Below are 20,948 nucleotides of genomic sequence, written 5' to 3'. Positions count from 1 at the left end.
GCTCAAGGATGATCAATGGAAACAGGATGCACCTGAAATCAATTTCGAGTCTCATAGCGAAGGTGCTGAATACTTATGCAAACATTTCTAAACCTGTTTTAATTATTTTCATTATGGGGTATTGTGTGTCGATTGCTGAGGATTTTTTTTAAAGTTATCAATTTTAGAACAAGGCTATAACGTAACAAAGTGGAAAAGTCAAGGGGTCTGAATACTTTCCAAAGGCTCTGTAGTCCAGTTTGTAATGGCCTTTTTAAATGTAGTGAGCTTTGAAATTATTTATTTATATTTAAAAAAAAGATGTTTAAAATTCATGACATTTTGATGATGGTAGTATGATAAACAAAATATATTTTTACTTTTTGAAAGTACTAATATTAAATACCAAAAAGTAGATGCAAAAATGTAATTTCAGCCTCTAATGCCTCACCTTGAAAGGTTAATGTAAAGGTTAAGGGCAATACAATTTTGACAGTTTCAGTGTTGATATGCTCAAATTTTACCTTTTTTTGAAGCTGTTTTGAAAAGAAAAGAAAACATTTTAAAACACTGCACCTGTGTCTTTCAGTCTATACATGTTTGGCCTAAATACACTGGCAAGAAAAAGTATGGTGGAACCCATTGGAATTACCTGGATTTCTGCATAAATTGGTCATAAAATGTGATTTGATCTCAATTTAAATTACAAACGGTCTGCTTAAACGAATAAAACAATTATATGTTCATGTTTTTATTGAACACACTGTGTAAACATTCAGTTTATGGTGGAAAAAGTATGTAACTGGTTGACCCTCCTTTGGCAGCAATAACCTCAACCAAACGTTTTCTGCAGTTGCGGAACAGACCTGCACAACGGTCAGGAGGAATTTTGGACCACTCCTCTTTAAAAAACTGTTTCAGTTCAGCAATATTCTTGGGATGTCTGGTGTGAACTGCTCTCTTGAGGTCATGCCACAGCATCTCGATCGGGTTGAGGTCAGGACTGACTGGGCCTCTCCAGAAGGCATATTTTCTTGTTGAAGCCATTCTGTTGATTTACTTCTGTGTTTTGGGTCGTTGTTCTGTTGCATCACCCAACTTCTGTTGCACTTCAATTGGAGGACCGATGGCCTTACATTCTCCTGCAAAATGTCTTGATAAACTTGGGAATTAATTTTTCCGTCTACGATGGCAAGCCTTCCAGGCTCTGAGGCAGCAAATCAGCTCCAAAACCATGATGCTCCCTCCAATAGTTTAGTTTAACGTTGTTTTTTCAAAATGGTATTATTATAAATATTGTTATTTTTTACCTAGGCAAGTCCGTTAAGAACAAATTCTTATTTTCAATGACGGCCTCGGAACAGTGGGTTAACTGTCTTGTTCAGGGGTAGAACGAAGGGGCAGATTTTTACCTTGTCAGGCCGGGGATTCGATTTTGCAACCTTTCGGTTACAAGTCCAACGCTCTAACCACTAGGCTACCTGCCGCCCCAAGATGTTGATGTGCTGTGCCTTTTTTTTCTCCACATGTAGTGTTGTGTGTTCCTTCTAAACAACTGAACTTTAGTTTAATATGTCCACAGAATACTTTGCCAGTAGTGCTGTGGAACGTGCAGCAATGGGGTTTTTTGGACAGCAGTGGCTTCTTCCGTGGTGTCCTCCCATGAACACCATTCTGGTTTAGTGTTTTACGTATTGTGGACTCTTCAACAGAGATGTTAGCACGTTCCAGAGATTTCTGTCAGTCTTTAGCTGACACTCTTCTTAACCTCATTGCAAGAGCAAGGTGCAGAATGCTAAGTCATCTTTGCAGGACGGCCACTCCTAGGGAGAGTAGCAACAGTGCTGAACTTTCTCCATTTATAGACCATTTGTCTTACCATGGACTGATGAACTTCCAAGGCTTTGGGAGATACTTTTGCAACCCTTTCCAGCTTTATGCAAGTCAACAATTCTTAATCTTAGGTCTTATGAGATATCTCTTGTTCGAGGCATGGTTCACATCAGGCAATGCTTCTTGCACTCAAATTTTGTGAGATGTTTTATTTATGATTATTTTTTAAATGTCGGGCAGGTCTAACCAACGTCTCCAATCTCGTCTCATTGATTGGACTCCAGGTTAGCTGACTCCTGACACCAATTAGCATTTGGAAAAGTCATTAGCCCAGGGGTTCACATACTTTTTCCAACCTAAACTACGAATGTTTAAATTATGTATTCAATATAGACATGAAAAATACAATAATTTGTGTTAATTAGTTTAAGCACACTGTCTATTGTTGTGACTTAGATGAAGATCAGATCAAATCGTATGGCCAATTCATGCAGAAATCCAGGTAATTCCAAAGGGTTCACGTACTTTTTCATGTGTGTTTTGCTTTAAATGTATCCAATAAGTGTTGGTGTCTACACACAATTATTTTCTGTGTAATTTATACATGTGTGCCTGCATGACTTTCTGAAGTGTCTTGACTGTTGAATCTGTACAGCATGTCCTACTCCATTGGGTGTATGTGATTACTGTGCACTGATTTTCTATCCTCGTGGGGACCTGAAATCCCCAAATGTCTCCAAGGATTATAAAACATTGATAATGATCCCTCTGAGAACAAAGGCTATTTTAAACTTGGGGGTTAGGTTTAGGCTTACAATTAGGGTTAGGTGTTAAGGTTGGAGTAAGGGTTTTTAACGGTAATACATTTTAGGTCCCCACAAGGATATGAAAAACAAGTGTGTGTGCATGCAGAAGTCTGTGTGTGTGTGTGTGTGTGTGTGTGTACACCACGCAGCAGATCAACCGTACTACACTGTGGTTTCAGAACCGGACGGTGGCCACCCCAAGTCACGGGGTGTGGGACATGAGGGGCAAACAGTTCCACACGGGAGTGGAGATCAAGATGTGGGCCATCGCATGTTTTGCCACACAGAGGCAGTGTCGCGAGGAGATCCTCAAGTAAGAACCAACCAGTCTTATCTGTTTCACCCACTTACTATGTGTACAACTGGGTTATGCTCGTTAGGGCACACCTTGGCAAAATGTTCAATGGAAAACGAAAATGAGCATTTCTTATTGGTCCAGGTAGTCCTGCCCTGTTTCAGTACATCTTCTTCCATTTGGTGCCCCCTCCTATTCATGAAGCAGCTTTTCACATAGCCACAGGGATATATGGAAAGGAATACCTCCCTGCTACGGATGTGTGTTGAAGATGGCCTTCCAGATAAGAAAGTGATCCTTGTGTAATTAGTTTGTCCTCTACGCCTCTGATACAACCTTAGGATTTACACAGCGACTCTCAAGGATTACATTACTAAACCGTTCCCTAACCAACCAGATTATATTTGGTCTTTACAACCCTTCCTTTTCCCCTCCTCCCCCTCCCTCATTTCTCCATTACTGTCTTTCCCTCCCTCATTCCTCTTTCCCTCCCTAATTCCTCCATCACTCTCTTCTGCATCCCTCTCTCTTCCTCCATCCATTACCCACCTCCTTCTATAGGGGTTTCACAGACCAGCTGCGTAAGATCTCCAAGGATGCTGGGATGCCCATCCAGGGCCAGCCGTGTTTCTGTAAATACGCCCAGGGAGCCGACAGTGTGGAGCCCATGTTCAGGCACCTGAAGAACACCTACTCTGGACTGCAGCTCATCATCGTCATCCTGCCTGGAAAGACCCCAGTCTATGGTAGGCGGCACCCATTGACATAAACTACTGTTCAGAAGTTTGGGGTCACTTAGAAATGTTCTTGTTTTTGAAAGAAAGAAAGAAAAGCACAGAATAGAAAAAGGAGTAGGAGGCCCAGGTGCACAACTGAGCAAGAGGACAAGTACATTAGTGTCTAGTTTTAGAAACAGACGCCTCACAAGTCTTCAACTGGCAGCTTCATTAAACAGTACCCGCAAAACATCAGTCAACAGTTTCATAAATGTTTTTGTTTCTGGCTATTTTGAGCCTGTAATCGAACCCAGAAATGCTGATGTTCCAGATACTCAACTAGTCTAAAGAAGGCCAGTTGTATTGTTTCTTTAATCAGCACAACCATGTTCAGCTCTGCTAACATAATTGCAAAAGGGTTTTCTAATGCTTAATTAATTTAATTTGTTTTATGATAATCTTGGATTAGCGAACACAACATGCCATTGGAACACAGGAGTGATGGTTGCCGATCATGGTCCTATGTACGCCTATGTAGATATTCCACAAAATCTGCCGTTTCCAGCTTCAATAGTCATTTACAACATTAACAATGTCTACACTGTATTTCTGATCAATTTAATGGACAAAAAAATGTATTTTTTTTAAGACATTTCTAAGTGACCCCAAACTTTTGAATGGTAGTGTACAGTTGAAGTCGGAAGCTTACATACACCTTAGCCAAATACATTTAAACTCAGTTTTTCACAATTCCTGACATTTAATCCTAGTAAAAATTCCCTGTCTTAGGTTAGTTAGGATCACCACTTTATTTTAAGAATGTGAAATGTCAGAATAATAGTAGAGTGCTTTATTTCAGCTTTTATCATTCATCACATTCCCAGTGTGATGAAGTTTACATACACTCAATTAGTATTTGGTAGCATTGCCTTTAAATTGTTTAACTTGGGTCAAATGTTTCGGGTAGCCTTCCACAAGCTTCCCACAATAAGTTGGGTGAATTTTGGCCCATTCTTCTTGACAGAGCTGGTGTAACTGAGTGAGGTGTGTAGGCCTCCTTGCTCTCACACTTTTTCAGTTCTGCCCACAAATATTCTATACGATTGAGGTCAGGACATTGTGATGGCCACTCCAATACCTTGACTTTGTTGTCCCTGCATTTTGCCACAACTTTGGAAGTATGTTTGGGGTTATTATCCATTTGGAAGACCCATTTGCGACCAAGCTATAACTAGACTGATGTCTTGAGATGTTGCTTCAATATATCCACATAATGTTACTTCCTCATGATGCCATCTATTTTGTGAAGTGCACCAGTCCCTCCTGCAGCAAAGCACCCCCACAACATGATGCTGCCACCCATGTGCTTCACGTTTGGGATGGTGTTCTTCGGCTTGCAAGCCTCCCCCCTTTTCCTCCAAACATAACGATGGTCATTATGGCCAAACATTTGTTTTTTTGTTTCATCAGACCATAGGACAGTTCTCCAAAAATTATAATATTTTCCCCATGTGCAGTTGTAAACCGTAGTCTGGCTTTTTTTGGCAGTGTTTGGCAGTTTTGGAGCAGTGGCTTCTTCCTTGCTGAGTGGCCTTTCAGGTTATGTCGATATAGGACTTGTTTTACTGTGGATATAGATACTTTGGTATCTGTTTCCTCCAGCATCTTCACAAGGTCCTTTGCTGCTGTTTTGGGTTTGATTTGCACTTTTCGCACCAAAGTATGTTCATCTCTAGGAGACAGAACGTGTCTCCTTCCTGAGCGGTATGATGGCTACGTGGTCCCATGGTGGTTATACTTGCGTACTATTGTTTGTACAGATGAACGTGGTACCTTCAGGCGTTTGGAAATTGCTCCCAAGGATGAACCAGACTTGTGGAGGTCTACAATTCTTTTCTGAGGTCTTGGTTGATTTCTTTTGGTTTTGCATTGATGTCAAGCAAAGAGGCACTGAGTTTGAAGGTAGTCCTTGAAATACATACACAGGTACACCTCAAATTGACTCAAATTATGTCAATTCGCCTATCAGAAGCTTCTAAAGTCATGACATTATTTTCTGGAATTTTCCAAGCTGTTTAAAGTCAGTCAACTTAGTGTATGTAAACTTCTGACCCACTGGAATTGTGATACAGTCAAATAATCTCTGTAAACAATTGTTGGAAAAATTATTTGTGTCATGCACAAAGTAGATGTCCTAACCGACTTGCCAAAACTATAGTTTGTTAAGAAGACATTTGTGGAGTGGTTGAAAAATGAGTTTTAATGACTCCAACCTAAGTGTATGTAAACTTCCGACTTCAACTGTACGTATTCACATGATGTTCATTGGAATCACCTTATCCGTGCTGATTCACGGTCAAACATTTTCTGTATCTATATAATACCTCTACCAAAGCATTTTCTGTATCTATATAATACCTATACCAAAGCATTTTCTGTATCTATATAATACCTCTACCAAAGCATTTTCTGTATCTATATAATACCTCTACCAAAGCATGTTCTGTATCTATATAAAACCGCTACCAAAGCATGTTCTGTATCTATATAATACCTCTACCAAAGCATGTTCTGTATCTATATAATACCTCTACCAAAGCATGTTCTGTATCTATATAATACCTCTACCAAAGCATGTTCTGTATCTATATAATACCTCTACCAAAGCATGTTCTGTATCTATATAATACCTCTACCAAAGCATGTTCTGTATCTATATAATACCTCTACCAAAGCATTTGCTTTTCTTTGAAACTCTTGTGTTGCTGAAGCAGCTTCGATAAGGGATGTGTGCTGTTGTGTGTTACCAGACAGATGTACATCGTCTGTTATCTATCAATGCTTTCCCTTTAATGCATAGGTGGTACTTTACTCTTTACTTTCCTAATCGGACTGTTAATTGCACAGAGATTGATTGATCACTTCCTGTTACTGGTCCTGTGTAGCTGAGGTGAAGAGGGTGGGAGATACTCTCCTAGGAATGGCCACTCAGTGTGTCCAGGTGAAGAACGTGGTGAAGACGTCCCCCCAGACCCTCTCCAACCTCTGCCTCAAGATCAACGTCAAGCTGGGGGGAATCAACAATATCCTGGTGCCCCACCAACGGTACGTGGCCACTGTGGCTGGAGGATAGGACTGTTGAAAATATTTTTATTCGGCTAAAGCGAGCACATTTATTTTGGAAATGTATGTACCTTTTCTAATTTAGTCATATTTATCTTCCTTTAGAAGTGTGCATAAATCAGCTTGAAGTAGCTACAAAACAAGTTTTGTCGCCACCTATTCCAAAAGGGAGGCTACAGACAATATTTTTTCCTAAAATTACTGTTTGCGATTCACAATTATTATTTTTTGATTCACATGATTCGATCACCGCGATTGAACCGAATCCCAACTACTATAATCACTTAGTGAATCGTTTGTTTTGTCAAAGAATCATTCATATGAATCAAATTACTTGTTCAAATGTTTTTTTTTTTTTTTTTTTTAGACCTGTGAAGCGGGGCATCCGTTTAAACTTAGCCTAACAAAGTGTGTATTGGTCTTGAGAATGTTTATTTTATTTGTACACATATTCCATCAATATCAATCTCCTAATCAAGAGTCTTCCAATTTATGATTGACATAAATGTACATATTGTGTGAAATCTAAACCCTTAATCATATTAGAGAACCTTTGTTTGAACTCTGTCTTCATTGGTCCTTCTCTCTTCCTCCACCCAGACCCTCAGTATTCCAGCAGCCAATCATCTTCCTGGGGGCGGACGTTACACACCCCCCGGCTGGAGATGGGAAGAAGCCCTCCATTGCTGCAGTGAGTTCACTTAACTCCTATTGGCCTATACCAGTAGTCTCAAACTCATTTTGCCCAGGGTCCACATTTATATATTTTTTTACTATTGCAACCATGGTCCACATTTACTGAGACAACCGCAGGCTGCATTAAATAGGCTCGCGGGCCTCATCTGGCCTGAGGCTGGCCTGAGAACTACATGTTTGAGACTTCTGTGGCCTGGTCTATACTGTACCGCCACTGCATTCAAGTTCATAATGTTTGTGCAGAGCTAATCAATTTGTGCAGCGCTGGTTTGTTTCTCTCACTCTCTCTCACCCTGTTTCTCTCTATTACATTTCTCTCTCTCCAGGTGGTGGGCAGTATGGACGCCCACCCCAGCAGGTACTGTGCCACAGTCCGGGTCCAGAGGCCCAGACAGGAGGTGATCCAGGATCTGGCCTCTATGGTGCGAGAGCTGCTGATCCAGTTCTACAAGTCGACCCGCTACAAGCCCACCAGGATCATCTTCTACAGGGACGGAGTGTCAGAGGGCCAGTTCAGACAGGTGAGTAAAGACCGAGTGATTGTCCTAGGGACAAGAAAATGTAAGTCTCTCTCTCAAACCTCCAGAACATCAGAAACCAGAGGGTCAAAGGTTGCATGTCAAATGTTTTCCCTCTTTAAATAAACTGTTAAAGTTAGGTAGATGTCCTATCTGTGTAAGTAAACCATTGATGCACATCATGAATTTCCACTAAGAGGACATTAGAGTAACATGCATGACTGTGACCAAAACATGACTTATTTACCTGTCACGTTGTCAGATGGTGGTGAAAGGGTGCCATGTTGAGGCCTATATATCATCTGCCTCAACTGGTGCGAACTAGGAAAAACTTGCCCGTAACGGAGATGGAGGACATTCAAAGTCATATCGTCAATAATGGATGTTTTGAACCCTGTTTTATCCATCTGCCCACCCCAGGTGTTGTACTACGAGCTGCTGGCCATCCGCGAGGCTTGCATTGGCTTAGAGAAGGAGTACCAGCCTGGCATCACCTACATCGTGGTCCAGAAACGCCACCACACCCGCCTCTTCTGTGCCGACCGCAACGAAAGGGTGAGTGGGCCCACTTTTCCTTCCGGCCACCCTCCCAGCTACCTTCGGGTCATTCTGAGATAATACCCATGCCTGAGTCACACTATGGGGCCAAATCACACCCAAACTGACTCTTACGTTTTCTTCTAGCACCGTTCCAACAGCTTTAGTAGATGTGTAACCAGGCCAGCTCACTACAGCTTGACTGAACTCTGTTTGGCTCAGCAGTGTGAAACGCCCTTTATAGATTAGGGGGGGGGAACTGTGTGTTACAGAGTTGGTCCGTGGTGTTTTATTAACTGCTCTAAATGGTTGTCCTAATTATCCAATTACACTGTTGTCAATGGGCCTGCTCTCCTCACCCCTGGTAATTCTATTCCATTATAGCATTAGGCCTGATTGACGCACCTGGAGTGCCACTCGAGGCCTGGGAGAGCAGGGCTTTTGGAGTTATCACCTTGTTTACAAGTGAAGTGAACTTTGACGGACAAGGAGAAATCAATTCAGTCATTATTCTGGTCATTTGTAGACTACATCATTCAGAGCTGTGGAGGCGGCACACAATTGGCCCAGCGTCGTTAGTGTTTGGTCGGGGTAGGCCGTCATTGTAAATAAGAATTTGTTCTTAACCAACTTGCCTAGTTAAATAAAGGTAAATCTAAAAAATAAACACTACTCCTCCCTCCGTTCGTTCACTTCCTGACGTCATTAAATGAGTCCAAGGGGAAAGTTCAATGAATGGATGTGTGTGAAGCTTGGTGTTGAAGTAGAACAGGACAGATGGAAGGATTTTTTTAACGTGGGCAGTTATTAATAATGACCTCAAATCGACATGTTCTCTTCGTTCAGGTTGGACGCAGTGGAAACATTCCTGCGGGCACCACGGTGGACACGGACATCACGCACCCGTACGAGTTTGACTTTTACCTCTGCAGTCACGCTGGAATACAGGTACTGCAGCATTTCACCACCTGTTCATCTAGCCTGCTGCCTCACTGCACCTTCCTCTCAGGAAATGACTTCATGAAGTCTCGGGAAATACGCTGTCTTTTTAGACTTTAAACGCACTTTATTCACACTGCGTGTTTTGGTTTTTGGAAGGTAAACCGTTCTTTACTGAAACTAAACTACCAAACACCCTTTGGTTTTGAAGTTGAAAAAAATGAGACTACATTTGCAAATAAATAGGCCTATACCTCATTTTAAATTGTCCAGAGTTTTAGTTGAACGCCATTTGTCTTTCTACATCACTTTTTGTACCACATCTCCATTAAATCCCCAAATTGAGGCTGTGTAGTATGTGTAACGTCTGCTGTCTGCTTTCCCCAGGGGACCAGTCGGCCATCCCACTACCACGTCCTGTGGGACGACAACTGCTTCACGGCCGATGAGTTCCAGCTGCTCACCTACCAGCTGTGCCACACCTACGTGCGCTGTACCCGCTCTGTCTCCATCCCCGCGCCAGCCTACTACGCTCACCTGGTGGCCTTCCGTGCCCGCTACCATCTGGTGGACAAGGAGCACGACAGGTGATTGGCAGGGATAGGGGTGGGGGTCACTCTGTCACTGCACAAAACAATCTGGGCTGGTTCAGTGTTTCTGCATGCTTCGCCTCTGTTGTGCTCAACATTATTTCATATTTCCTATCTATTTTTGGTGAAATGTACAGTACAACATTACTGTTTTTTTTTCGTGTTCTACTGCCACCAAAGCAGCGCTCGATAGTATACTGCCCCCAAATCAAATTGTTTTAGTCACGTGTCGAATACAACAGGTGTAGTGTAGTTGCAGTGAAATGCTTACTTACTTACGAGCCTCCAATCAACAATGCAGTTTTAAGAAAATAGAGTTAAGAATTAAAAATAACAAGTAGTTCAAGAGCAACAGTAAAATAACAATAGCGAGACAATATACAGAAGGTACCGGTACAGAGTCAATGTGCGGGGTCACCGGTTAATTGAGGTAATATGTACATGTAAGTAGAGTTAATAAACTGACTATGCATAGATATTAACAGTGTATCTGCGGTGTAAAGGGGGGGGGCAGCAATAGATGTTCAGGAGTCTTGTGGCTTGGACCTAGACTTGTCACTCCGGTACCGCTTGACATGCGGTAGCAGAGAGAACAGTCTGACTAGGGTGGCTGGAGTCTTTGACAATTTTTAAGGCCTTCCTCTGACACCGCATGGTATAGATGTCCTGGATGGCAGGAAGCTTGGCCCCAGTGATATATTGGGCTGTACGCACTACCCTCTGTAGTGCCTTGCGATCGGAGGGCGAGCAGGTACCATACCAGGCAGGATGATCTCGATGGTGCAGCTGTAGAACCTTTAGAGGATCTGAGGACCCATGCCAAAACTTTTCAGTCTCCTGAGGGGTAATAGGTTTTGAGCCATGTTAGTTTGTTGATGAGGTGGACACCAAGGAACTTGAAGCTCCCAACTTGCTCCACTACAGCCTCATCAATGAGAATGGGAGCGTGCTCGGTCCTCCTTTTCCTGTTGTCCACAATCGTCTCATTTGTCTTGATCACACTGAGGGAGAGATTGTTGTCCTGGCACCACATGGCCAGGTCTCTGACCTCCTCCCTATAGACTGTCTCGTCGTTGTCGGTGATCAGGCCTACCACTGTTGTCATCGGCAAACTTAATGATGGTGTTGGAGTCGTGCCTGGCCGTGCAATCATGAGTGAACAGCGAGCACAGGAGGGGACTGAGCACGCACCCCTGAGGGGCCCCTGTGTTGAGGATCAGCGTGGTGGATGTGTTGTTACCTACCCTTACCACCTGGGGGGGGCGGCCCGTCAGGAAGTCCAGGATCCAGTTGCAGAGGGAGGTGTTTAGTCCCAGGTTATTGATGAGTTTTGAGGGCACTTTGATGTTGATCGCTGAGCTGTAGTCATTGAATAGCATTCTCACATTGGTGTTCCTTTTGTACAGGTGGGAAAGGGCAGTGTGGAGTACAATAGAGATGGCATCATCTGAGGATCTGTTGGGGTGGTATGCAAATTGGAATGGGTCTAGGGTTTCTGGGATAATGGTGTTGATGTGAACCATGACTGGCCTTTCAAAGCACTTCATGGCTACAAACGTGAGTGCTATGGGACACTAGTCATTTAGGCTGGTTACCTTAGTGTTCTTGGGCACAGGCACTATGGTGGTCTGTTTAAAACATGTTGGTATTACAGACTCAGACAGGGAGAGGTTGAAAATGTCTGTGAAGACACTTGCCAGTAGGTCAGCGCATGCTCGCAGTACACGTCCTGGTAATCCGTCTGCCGGTGCAGCCTTGTGAATGTTAACCTGTTTAATGGTCTTACATTGGCTGCGGAGAGCGTGATCACACAGTCGTCTGGAACAGCTGGTGCTCTCGTGCATGTTTTAGTGTTACTTGCCTCGAAACGAGCATAGAAGTGGTTCAGCTCGTCTGTAGGCTCGTGTCACTGGGCAGCTCTCGGTTGTGCTTCCCTTTTGTAGTCTGAGCGTCGGAGCCGGTGTCGTAGGATTCAATCTTAGTCCTGTATTGATACTTTGATGGTTCGTTGGAGGACATAGTGGGATTTCTTATGCTTCCGGGTTAGAGTCCCTCTCCTTGAAAGTGGCAGCTCTAGCCTTTAGCTCGGTTCGGATGTTGCCTGTAATCCATGGCTTCTGGTTGGGGTATGTACGTACGGTCACTGTGGGGATGACGTCATCGATGCACTTATTGATGAAGCCAGTGACTGATGTGGTGTACTCCTCAATGCCATCTGAAGAATCCCGGAACATATTCCAGTTTTTGCTGTCCTGTAGCTTAGCATCTGCTTCATCTGACCACTTTTTTTTTTTATTGACTGAGTCACTGGTGCATCCTGCTTTAATTTTAGCTTGTAAGCAGGAATCAGGAGGATAGAATTATGGTCATATTTGCCAAATGGAGGGTGAGGGAGAGCTTTGTACATGTCTCTGTGTGTGGAGTAAAGGTGGTATAGAATTTTTCTCCCTCTGGTTGCACATTAAACATGCTGATAGAAATATGGTAAAACAGTTAAGTTTCCCTGCTTTAAAGTCGGCGGCCACTAGGAGCACCACTAGGAAGTATTACCCCCAAAAGCAGCACGAGGCAGTATACTGCCCCCCCAAAGCAGCGCTAGGTAGTTTACTGCCCCCCTCCAAAGCAGTGCTGGGTAGTATACTGCCCCCTCAAAGCAGCGCTAGGTAGTTTACTGCCCCCAAAGCAGCGCTAGGTAGTATACTGCCCCCTCAAAGCAGCGCTAGGTAGTTTACTGCCCCCGCCCCCAAAGCAGCGCTAGGTAGTTTACTGCCCCCAAAGCAGCGCCAGAAAGCTAGCTTTCTATGTAAAAAACATGTAGCTTCAGAGAAGTGTGTGTATGATAGTAGACCTGTCTTTCTGATTCATTCATGTATTTCTCTGTCCTGATGAATGTCTTCTCTTCTCCCAGTGCGGAGGGCAGCCATGTCTCTGGTCAGAGTAACGGTCGGGACCCCCAGGCTCTGGCCAAGGCGGTGCAGATTCACCACGACACGCTGAGGACCATGTACTTCGCCTGAGCACCACCCCACACCACCATCACCGCACTTAAAGCACACATACACACACAAGCCCCGCCTGCCAGAGAAGGAGGGTTGCAAACCCCCACAACCAGTCAATCCGGACCTGACACTGTGTAGAGGGGGGTGGGGGAAGCCCCCCGCAATGGACTGAGGATGCAGACAGACGCTGCTTTAAAACAAGAGAGGAAGAACTTGGCACTATTATGCAATATTAACCCAGCCAACTGCTTTTCCTGGGCACCCCAACTCCGCCCCCACCCTCCTCCAGTCCCTCTCTTTTTCGCCGGTCATGAAGGAGATCTGTTTTGATTCCGGATGTGTATGGTCAACGTTGCAGAAATGGTTCCCTTTCGTCATCATGCCTTTTACATCAGCTCAGTTTTTAACGGCAGGACTTCCTGCCCTTTTTCGTGGTTAGTTCTGTTTTGACTTTTTCTTTCATCAAAGGTTGAGGAGAGAAGAAGAAAAGGATCAGGAGTGTGAAGGGTGGATCTCTATCGGTGCAGACCCATCACTGCGCACAAGCTTGACACTGGTATTTTCCTCTCCTTTCCTCTCCAGCTTTTTTTTTTTTTTTTAGCCAATGGTGACTTATCAAAAGTGTGAGTGTGTCAATGGACACTGTGTGGTAGGAGACGAACACAAGCTATTATTGTGAGCACAGTGCCACCTGGAGTCTAAACGGTGTAACTGCTCTCTTCAAAAATCCCAACCTGTCTGGGGAATAAGCTATGATGCTAATCATATGATATCCAACTGGTTATCATTTGACTTGAACCAATAAGTGCTGTGCGTTTACGCTGGCACACATCATAGAGGGTAATACAATGATATCACACCCTAGGTCAGTCCCCTATGACATAGGTCTAATGTGCTGTCACATCAACTAACTACATTGCAATGTGACCCTGTTTTGAATTTTCTTTCCTGTACATCGTGTTGATATTTACGGTGCTTGTTTTGTTTGTTTTTTACCATTCTTTCCAGTATTTATTAGTACGCTCAAGATATAGTAATTTAATATGAGACGAGCGTTTTTAATTCTGCATTCTTTCTATCTCATTGCTCTTTCGATCTATTCGCTCTCTTGGATTTGAATTTGTGGTGGAAGATCCTAAATTGAATGACTGATCATGTTGCTTTCTCCTAGTGCAATAATCTTTTAGCTGAGGGGAAGGAAGCTTCTTCTAGAAGATACGGTTTGAATATCTGGAAGTCTGTAGCAGTGCGTTACGAGAATGTAGCAGAACCCAGATCTCCTATGAGAACTCTGTTCACAAAATTGGCACTTTCCCGTTGCTCCTCTTTATGAAGGGGAGTAGAGGGGTTCAGAGGTCGAATGGTTATGCCAGTGAGTGTGTTATGGGTTAGAAATCAAGTGCCTGGTTTTGGAAATGAACAGTTAAATGGAAGTTGTATCGATGGATTATGATGTGGAGATCCTAGCCTTTAAAATGTATTCAAACAAGGAAGTTAAAGGGCAAATTTTAGCTGGAGAAAGTTGACTAAGCTACATTTTGCCTCTTTTTTTTTTTTTATTTTTTTTTTTTTTACAGACATTACATCGCATTGAAATATGTATATTCTGTGTGTGTTAGTTTATCCTATTGTCTTTGCCTAATAGCAGCAGTATTTTAGCAGATCAAGTCGTGCTGCACTCTGTCTCTATTCTCATCAGACATGGATCTAGCTGCTATATCTACATGTACTCAAGGTGACTAAGAATCGAGGCATGCCTCAGTCATGAGCGGGCAGGAGAGCTAAGCCGACATTTCATTTTTTTCTTCGCCATATAACTGAGCATCCAAACCAATAGTAGCGTAGCTGTCTTCTCGAGTCAACAGCTCGACGAATCTTGGAAGTCCGGGAGACTGAGTGAGTGACTTGTGTGGTCGCTGCTTAGCTCCTCTGTGCTCTTTGACGTGAGGCATGCCTAGTGTTCAAGAGAGAGACAATAATCTGCACTAAAAGAAGTGTGTGTCAGACCGAACACATGCCTCTGGTGCTATGGGGGGTGGCCTCCTTGCCGCGCCCCTTTGAGAATTTTGCAGTCTGAGTAGGCCTTTGGGGGGGGGGGGGGGGGTACAAATGTACTGTAGTAAACCTCCCAATGAGGTAAACGAGAGGGTCTTATGTGGGGCACTGTAGGGATTCTTGTCCTAACTGTTAGTGGAAACAGTTGCCATTGAGAGTCTCTTGTTTTGACGGTACAATGATACGAGGACGCAGTTCTCAAGGCAAGGACTGCCCCAAGAGGTGAACGGTAGTGTGGTCCAATGGTAGAATCCTGTGTCCCCCTGTAGTCGCATTTGACAGCCTTCCCAACTCTAGCCTTCCCTGGCTGGAAGCCAATGAGTTTGAGCCTTCATGATCTTCACTAGTGTCCAAAAAGCCTTTTTCAAAAGCCAGATTGGAAGATGTGTATATGTACATTTCACATTATTGTAATGCTCACACCACTTATTTTTGCTAACAAAAAAAAATCTAACATATGTAGTTATATAGTTAATCATCATAGTAATAATCTCATTAAAGGTAAACGGTAATAAAATACGTAAGAGTTGATAATGCAATAGACTGTTGTTGACTCGTGTCCCGTGGCAATGTATAACATTAATTAGTTTATTTTGGCGTGCGTACATTGGCGGTGAATGTATTTCGACATGTAACGTGTGTCTGAATTGTTAGACTGTTATGGATCGGGATGTGGTGGACTTGTCTCCTCTGAGTTCTAGAAGTAAGAGGTGCTTCTATTTCTGGCACTCTTGGCAGCTGTTGTCAGATCTTCCCTGTTGTCATAGAATCCAAATGGAATCGTTAGACTTTTTTTTTAAGAGCATAATTGTTCTGATCCAGATCGTCTTTCTCAGGCGGGAGTTGACGCCTGTAGAGTAGGGGGAGAGCGGGAGAAACCGGAATGAGATGGTTACCCTGACGGGTCATCATGAACGTTTAGTACCGATGTGGCCCGCAGTGTTTGAGGTTGAGCCTTGTGGGTTATGAGGCCCCTATAGAGCGAGACTTGGCTCGTAACTGTTGCTTTTCTCCACGCGCAACCAGGGGCACTTCTTGTGCTCCGGAATACAAAGCCGAAAGGCCTCCAGTATAAGTCTGCAATGTGACAGTCTATAATCTCATTTGTTTCCCCCCCACTTTCTCCTGACTTTTGCCTCCCATTGCCAGAGGACTACATTCCATAGCCAGTCGATATGCCATCGGATTCCCCTGAGAAGTGGAGAAAAGATGGAAGACTAGAGGACAGAAGACGTTAAGGATGTGTTGGTTGGTACAGAGTAGGGCATTGTAGTTTAGATGGGGTTTTGTGCATGTGGCTGGTTCTGGTGTGTGTAAAGTGAGAAGTAGGGCCAAGTGCCATTTTGAGGGAGGTGGCGTGTCTGGATCGGGACATTGTTTAGCAAGCGACAAGCGTAGCTCTCATCCAAGCTGACATTATGATGAACGTCAAGGACGACAGAACATTCAGATTTTCCTGGGCAAAAGAACACAGGTTTACATATAGCAGATGTGTTCGCCTAACATCCTTATAACATTACAACTCCCTAAATTGTCGTCGGTAACGTTTTTCAGATGTTCGTTTTGTTTTCAGTAGTTTTTTTTTGTTGTACTTAGTTTATAGATATTTATGAGCAAGGCCTTTCTAGGTCTAAAACATCACCCCAGAGATTCCTATACTCTATGGAAAAGTAGCTATATGTACAGTAGCTATGTCTGTGTTCATTCCATTTGCCTGTGACGCACAGATGTACTGGATTTTGAGTTCTTTCTTTTCGGGGTAGAAGGTAAATCTATGGCAGAGTGATGAAGGCCACAGAAAGTGCCTTTCTTAATGGTGGTGCTGTATGCACAATACACACACACACACACACCAAGATTGATACTGAGGACCCGCAGTCTGTTTGTTAAAGTATATGATTGTGGTTGAGGGTTCACTTAGTGGTGCATTTTGAGTCTGGACCAATGGACTCGGTTGGTTGGTACAGTGGAACTTGCATTGACAAGCGAGGTCACATTTGAAACCGATGTGTGTGTGACACAGCCTTTGCCCACGAATGACAAACATAGCACAGCACTTTATAGACTGCCACTCTCACTCAGACATAAAGCCAAGAGGTTTTCTGTCTGTTCCTCCTCCAATCCCCGCCTCCCAGATACAGTGGTGTATCGAGGACTTGTTTTATTATGTGAATGAGGAGATTTTCCTCCTCTGGGAAAGGGAATTGGATTACGACGCCAAACAACGGTTGCTATCGCTACTTAGGTGGTCATTTTAAAAGCGTGCCTGTAGCTCATGTGACTTCGCTGACGATGACTCTGTTTTCGAGTCCGCCTGCATTTATATGGCTTCTCCTTAAGAATCTGAAACCACCAATGGTTTTTAAGTGTTCCAGTGTAAGGCGTCCATATTAGGAAGTCTGCAGTTGTCTGGCCCATGGCATTCTCTCATCCTAGTGCAATGCCCTCGCCCCGCCGTGTGTCCGTCTTGTCCTTAATGGAAGGATAGTGGGCCCACTTTCATTGGTGTTTTGGTGCAAGTTCGGGTGTAGAATAAGACTCCGAGGGTCTTTATGAGTCATTTGGGGTACCGGTCAGTGATACCTTTACAAGAGATTTAAAATAAAATATGCGCCTCACTTACCTTGGTATGCTGCATATGTTATACCACAGAGGAAAAACTGCAAATATTGCTTTGGTTATTACAGTATAATGCTTGATTAATACCTGATTATGATATTCTTGTAACTATTTTAGACAGACGTATAACTGTAAGATATTCTTGTTTTAGTTTTTTTGTCTTAACACTTATCTGACTTGAGCCGAACGTTTTATTTTGTTGTCCTATTTAAATGTTATTTTTAATATGTATATGAAATGTATATTGCAAAATATTTTATGCTGTATTTATTGAGTGTATAAACGAGCGGCCAGCTAGAGTCTCATTGGCAGCATGGTGGAGGTCGAGCTAGGGGACGAGGCCTTAAACCACCCCACCCCCCTCCATGTTGAAGCCTTATCCTCTCCAGACACGCAAGCACAGCGACGTGGTGGTGGGCGGACGAAGGGGCACAGTTGAGCAGGGGGACCTGTTTTTTTGTTTTTAAATGAGGTATTAATTATGTAGACCCCTGCGTCTAGATGTTTAGCTTTCTTGTTTGGCTCCTTGTGAAGGGAAGAGGCCTTCTAATATGTCCTCTTACCACCTTCTTGTACTCCCTCTTCCCTCTCTCCCCGGTTCTCTCCTCCCATCTTGGTGAGGCCACCCCCACATGTTGCGTCTCATCTGTAGAGTTAGGGGGAACCTTTACTGAACCACATAGACTGAGCTGACCACTGACATCCTCATCCAGAGCTGCTAATATGTTAGCCATATAAACTCCCCTGGCCTGGTAGAGTACAGGTGGGTGAGAATAGAGGAGAAGGAGGGAATGATGGTGACTGTGCTCAGGCAGAGGATGTTAGGTGTGGCTTCTGTCCTTTCACGTTTCCCTTGTGCCAGAGACTTTTACACAGGAAGGAGTGGAGTGTAAAGTCTCATTCCGCTCAAATACAAGCCTCCGCCTTAAGTGTGTTCTGACTTCGTTGTTGGGTTTTATTTATGACTACGGAACGCCTGAGTTGAGTACAAAAAAAATGGCCTAACTCCAAAGTAGCATCCTCGTGTGGCTTTTCAAACCACTAATAGTGCTACAGTAGTTGTTGAGCCCCAACGTACAAAGTGTATGTTTCCCCACGTGTGTGGATGTCAGAACAAGAGCCCGAGGGTTCTGTGTGCTGACTTGTACCTGTATAATGAATCAAGGTGTTGTAATAATTCATTGCTGTTCTGTTTGCCCACGGTGTCTGTTAGTTGTTCCAACCTCACTCTAGGGTCAGAGGTCAGAGGCATGGAGCTTGGAAGGGGTCGTCAACTCTGTTCAAAACTTTTTTAATAGGCTTTTCTACCTAATACCCACAGACAAATCCTTTGTAGACATGTTGACTCCATTTAGCGATCTGTTTGGTGTGCAAGCAGCTTGCTTTCAGTCTATTCGCAGTCCATGTAAAGATTTTGAAGAAACATTTGCTCGAGAGATTATCGGATGCTGTTTTCCCAATGTTACACTGGTTTGAAGACCGATCTCATCAGTGGCCATGAATGCTGGACTTTTTAAAGGGTTCCCTATATGTTTCATCGGTATCTTGAGGTTATTTTTGTATTTGACGTGTGTCAGTTAGGATTGTGCGCTGTGATACCATTTTGAGTCCTGAGGCACCAGCTAAAATCAATGGGTGTTTGATGATTAGAACAAGGTAGCCACATGAGTTCCATGCCTCCATCTCTCTCCCTTACTACTCTGTATGTTTCAAACTCTCTGTTGTACCAACAGGTCTTTTTTATTTCAGTTTTAAATGTCTTTTGTTTAAAAATTCTTTATTTTAGGCCTTCTGTTTTGCTTTGCTACAATTTGAAGTGTATCTTTCACTAATACTTGTAATAAAAAGCTTTGCTTTAAAACCTTTCGCTTCATGATATTTGTTTCTAGACCAAGCAGGCACACGTGATCAAACACCCCCCTTTCGTTTATGGTGGTGTATAGCTACTGGCTGTAGCCACTAGTCAGTTCTAGTGAAGGTAGATTCAGCACAGATGTAATGTTACTAAATGATTATGACATGTCATTGCACTGTGTTTGAATTCTATTGTTCTATTATTCTTCTGATTCTATGTTGTTGCACCAGACAGTTGCCTGTAGTGTAGACTGATTGTGTTATTTAGTCTCTTCATTTCAAGGAATGTAAAGAAATAGTCTTGAGAAGTAGAAGTCAGAACATATTTTTTGGTAAGTAAGTCCTGTATGGTGTGGCAAAGGGAGTGTATATTACTGGAAACTTTTTTTCTAGGTTTACAAGTAAACTACCAGAATTCTGATAACTTTCAAGGAATATGGAATTTTATCAGATGACACCTAGTGGCATTTTTGTGTACTTCAGATTATCACAGGTGTCTAATCTCTGGCACTCTGCTTTACCACATGCAAAATATATTTTAATGTAATAAGATTGTAAAATTAAACATTGAATGACAACGGTATAAAACGGTAACCCTAAATATAAACCAACGTAGTGAAGTAATGAGGGTTTCACAATGAGATCCTTTATTTTTTTACACTTTTTTACTTTGTCTATGTGTTATGAAAATGTTTTGTGGCCAAACTGGTGGCAGTATTTGGAAGAGTTGCAGAGTTAATTGAAAATAATGCAATTGTGTACTAGTTGTGTTTTCTTTCATTTGTCAATTTTCCCATAAACCATATGGTTTATCCACTAGAAACTCTATCGATCTATCTCTACACACACACACACAGTACGTCGACACCCCTTCAAATGAGTGGATTTGGCTATTTGCCGACAGCTGTATAAAATCGAGCACACAGCCATGCAATCTCCATAGACAAACATTGGCATTAGAATGGCCCTTACTGAAGAGCTCAGTGACTTTCGATTTGGCACTTCATAGAATGCCACCTTTCCAACAAGTCAGTTCATCAAATTTCTGCCCTGCTAGAGCCGCCTCAGTCAACTGTAAGTGCTGTTACTGTGAAGTGGAAACGTCTAGGAACAACAGCAGCTCAGCCGTACAGTGGTAGGCCACACAAGCTCACAGAACGAGACCTCTGAGTGCTGAAGCACATAAAAACCTTCTGTCCTTGCTTGCAACACTCACTACCAAGATCCAAACTGCCTCTGAAAGCAACGTAAGCAGAATAACTGTTTGTAGGGAGCTTCATGAAATAGGTTTCCACGGCCGAGCAGCTGCACATAAGCCTAAGATCACCATGCACAATGCCAAGCGTCGGCTGGAGTGGTGTAAAGCTCACCGCCATTGGACTCTAGAGT

General features: G+C 43.2%; 1 protein-coding gene across 1 annotated transcript in view; it reads left to right on the top strand.

Moving 5' to 3' along the window:
- Positions 1 to 19,566, top strand: part of ago3a (argonaute RISC catalytic component 3a) — a 44,789-nt gene extending 25,223 nt beyond the window's left edge. Inside the window, exons 11-19 of the mRNA XM_029627183.2 lie at positions 2,798 to 2,931; positions 3,475 to 3,659; positions 6,575 to 6,734; positions 7,353 to 7,443; positions 7,775 to 7,969; positions 8,387 to 8,521; positions 9,350 to 9,451; positions 9,830 to 10,029; positions 12,941 to 19,566. Of these exons, the coding sequence (XP_029483043.1) occupies positions 2,798 to 2,931; positions 3,475 to 3,659; positions 6,575 to 6,734; positions 7,353 to 7,443; positions 7,775 to 7,969; positions 8,387 to 8,521; positions 9,350 to 9,451; positions 9,830 to 10,029; positions 12,941 to 13,049 (1,311 nt within the window). The 3' untranslated portion in view covers positions 13,050 to 19,566. The remainder of the gene's footprint in view (positions 1 to 2,797; positions 2,932 to 3,474; positions 3,660 to 6,574; positions 6,735 to 7,352; positions 7,444 to 7,774; positions 7,970 to 8,386; positions 8,522 to 9,349; positions 9,452 to 9,829; positions 10,030 to 12,940) is intronic.
- Positions 19,567 to 20,948: the final 1,382 nt, after the last annotated feature.

Source organism: Oncorhynchus nerka, linkage group LG3 (assembly GCF_034236695.1).
Source record: "Oncorhynchus nerka isolate Pitt River linkage group LG3, Oner_Uvic_2.0, whole genome shotgun sequence".
In the NCBI taxonomy this organism is placed as follows: Eukaryota; Metazoa; Chordata; class Actinopteri; order Salmoniformes; family Salmonidae; genus Oncorhynchus; species Oncorhynchus nerka.
Note: the sequence above shows the minus strand (reverse complement) of the source record. Positions and strands in the feature narration are given on the sequence as shown.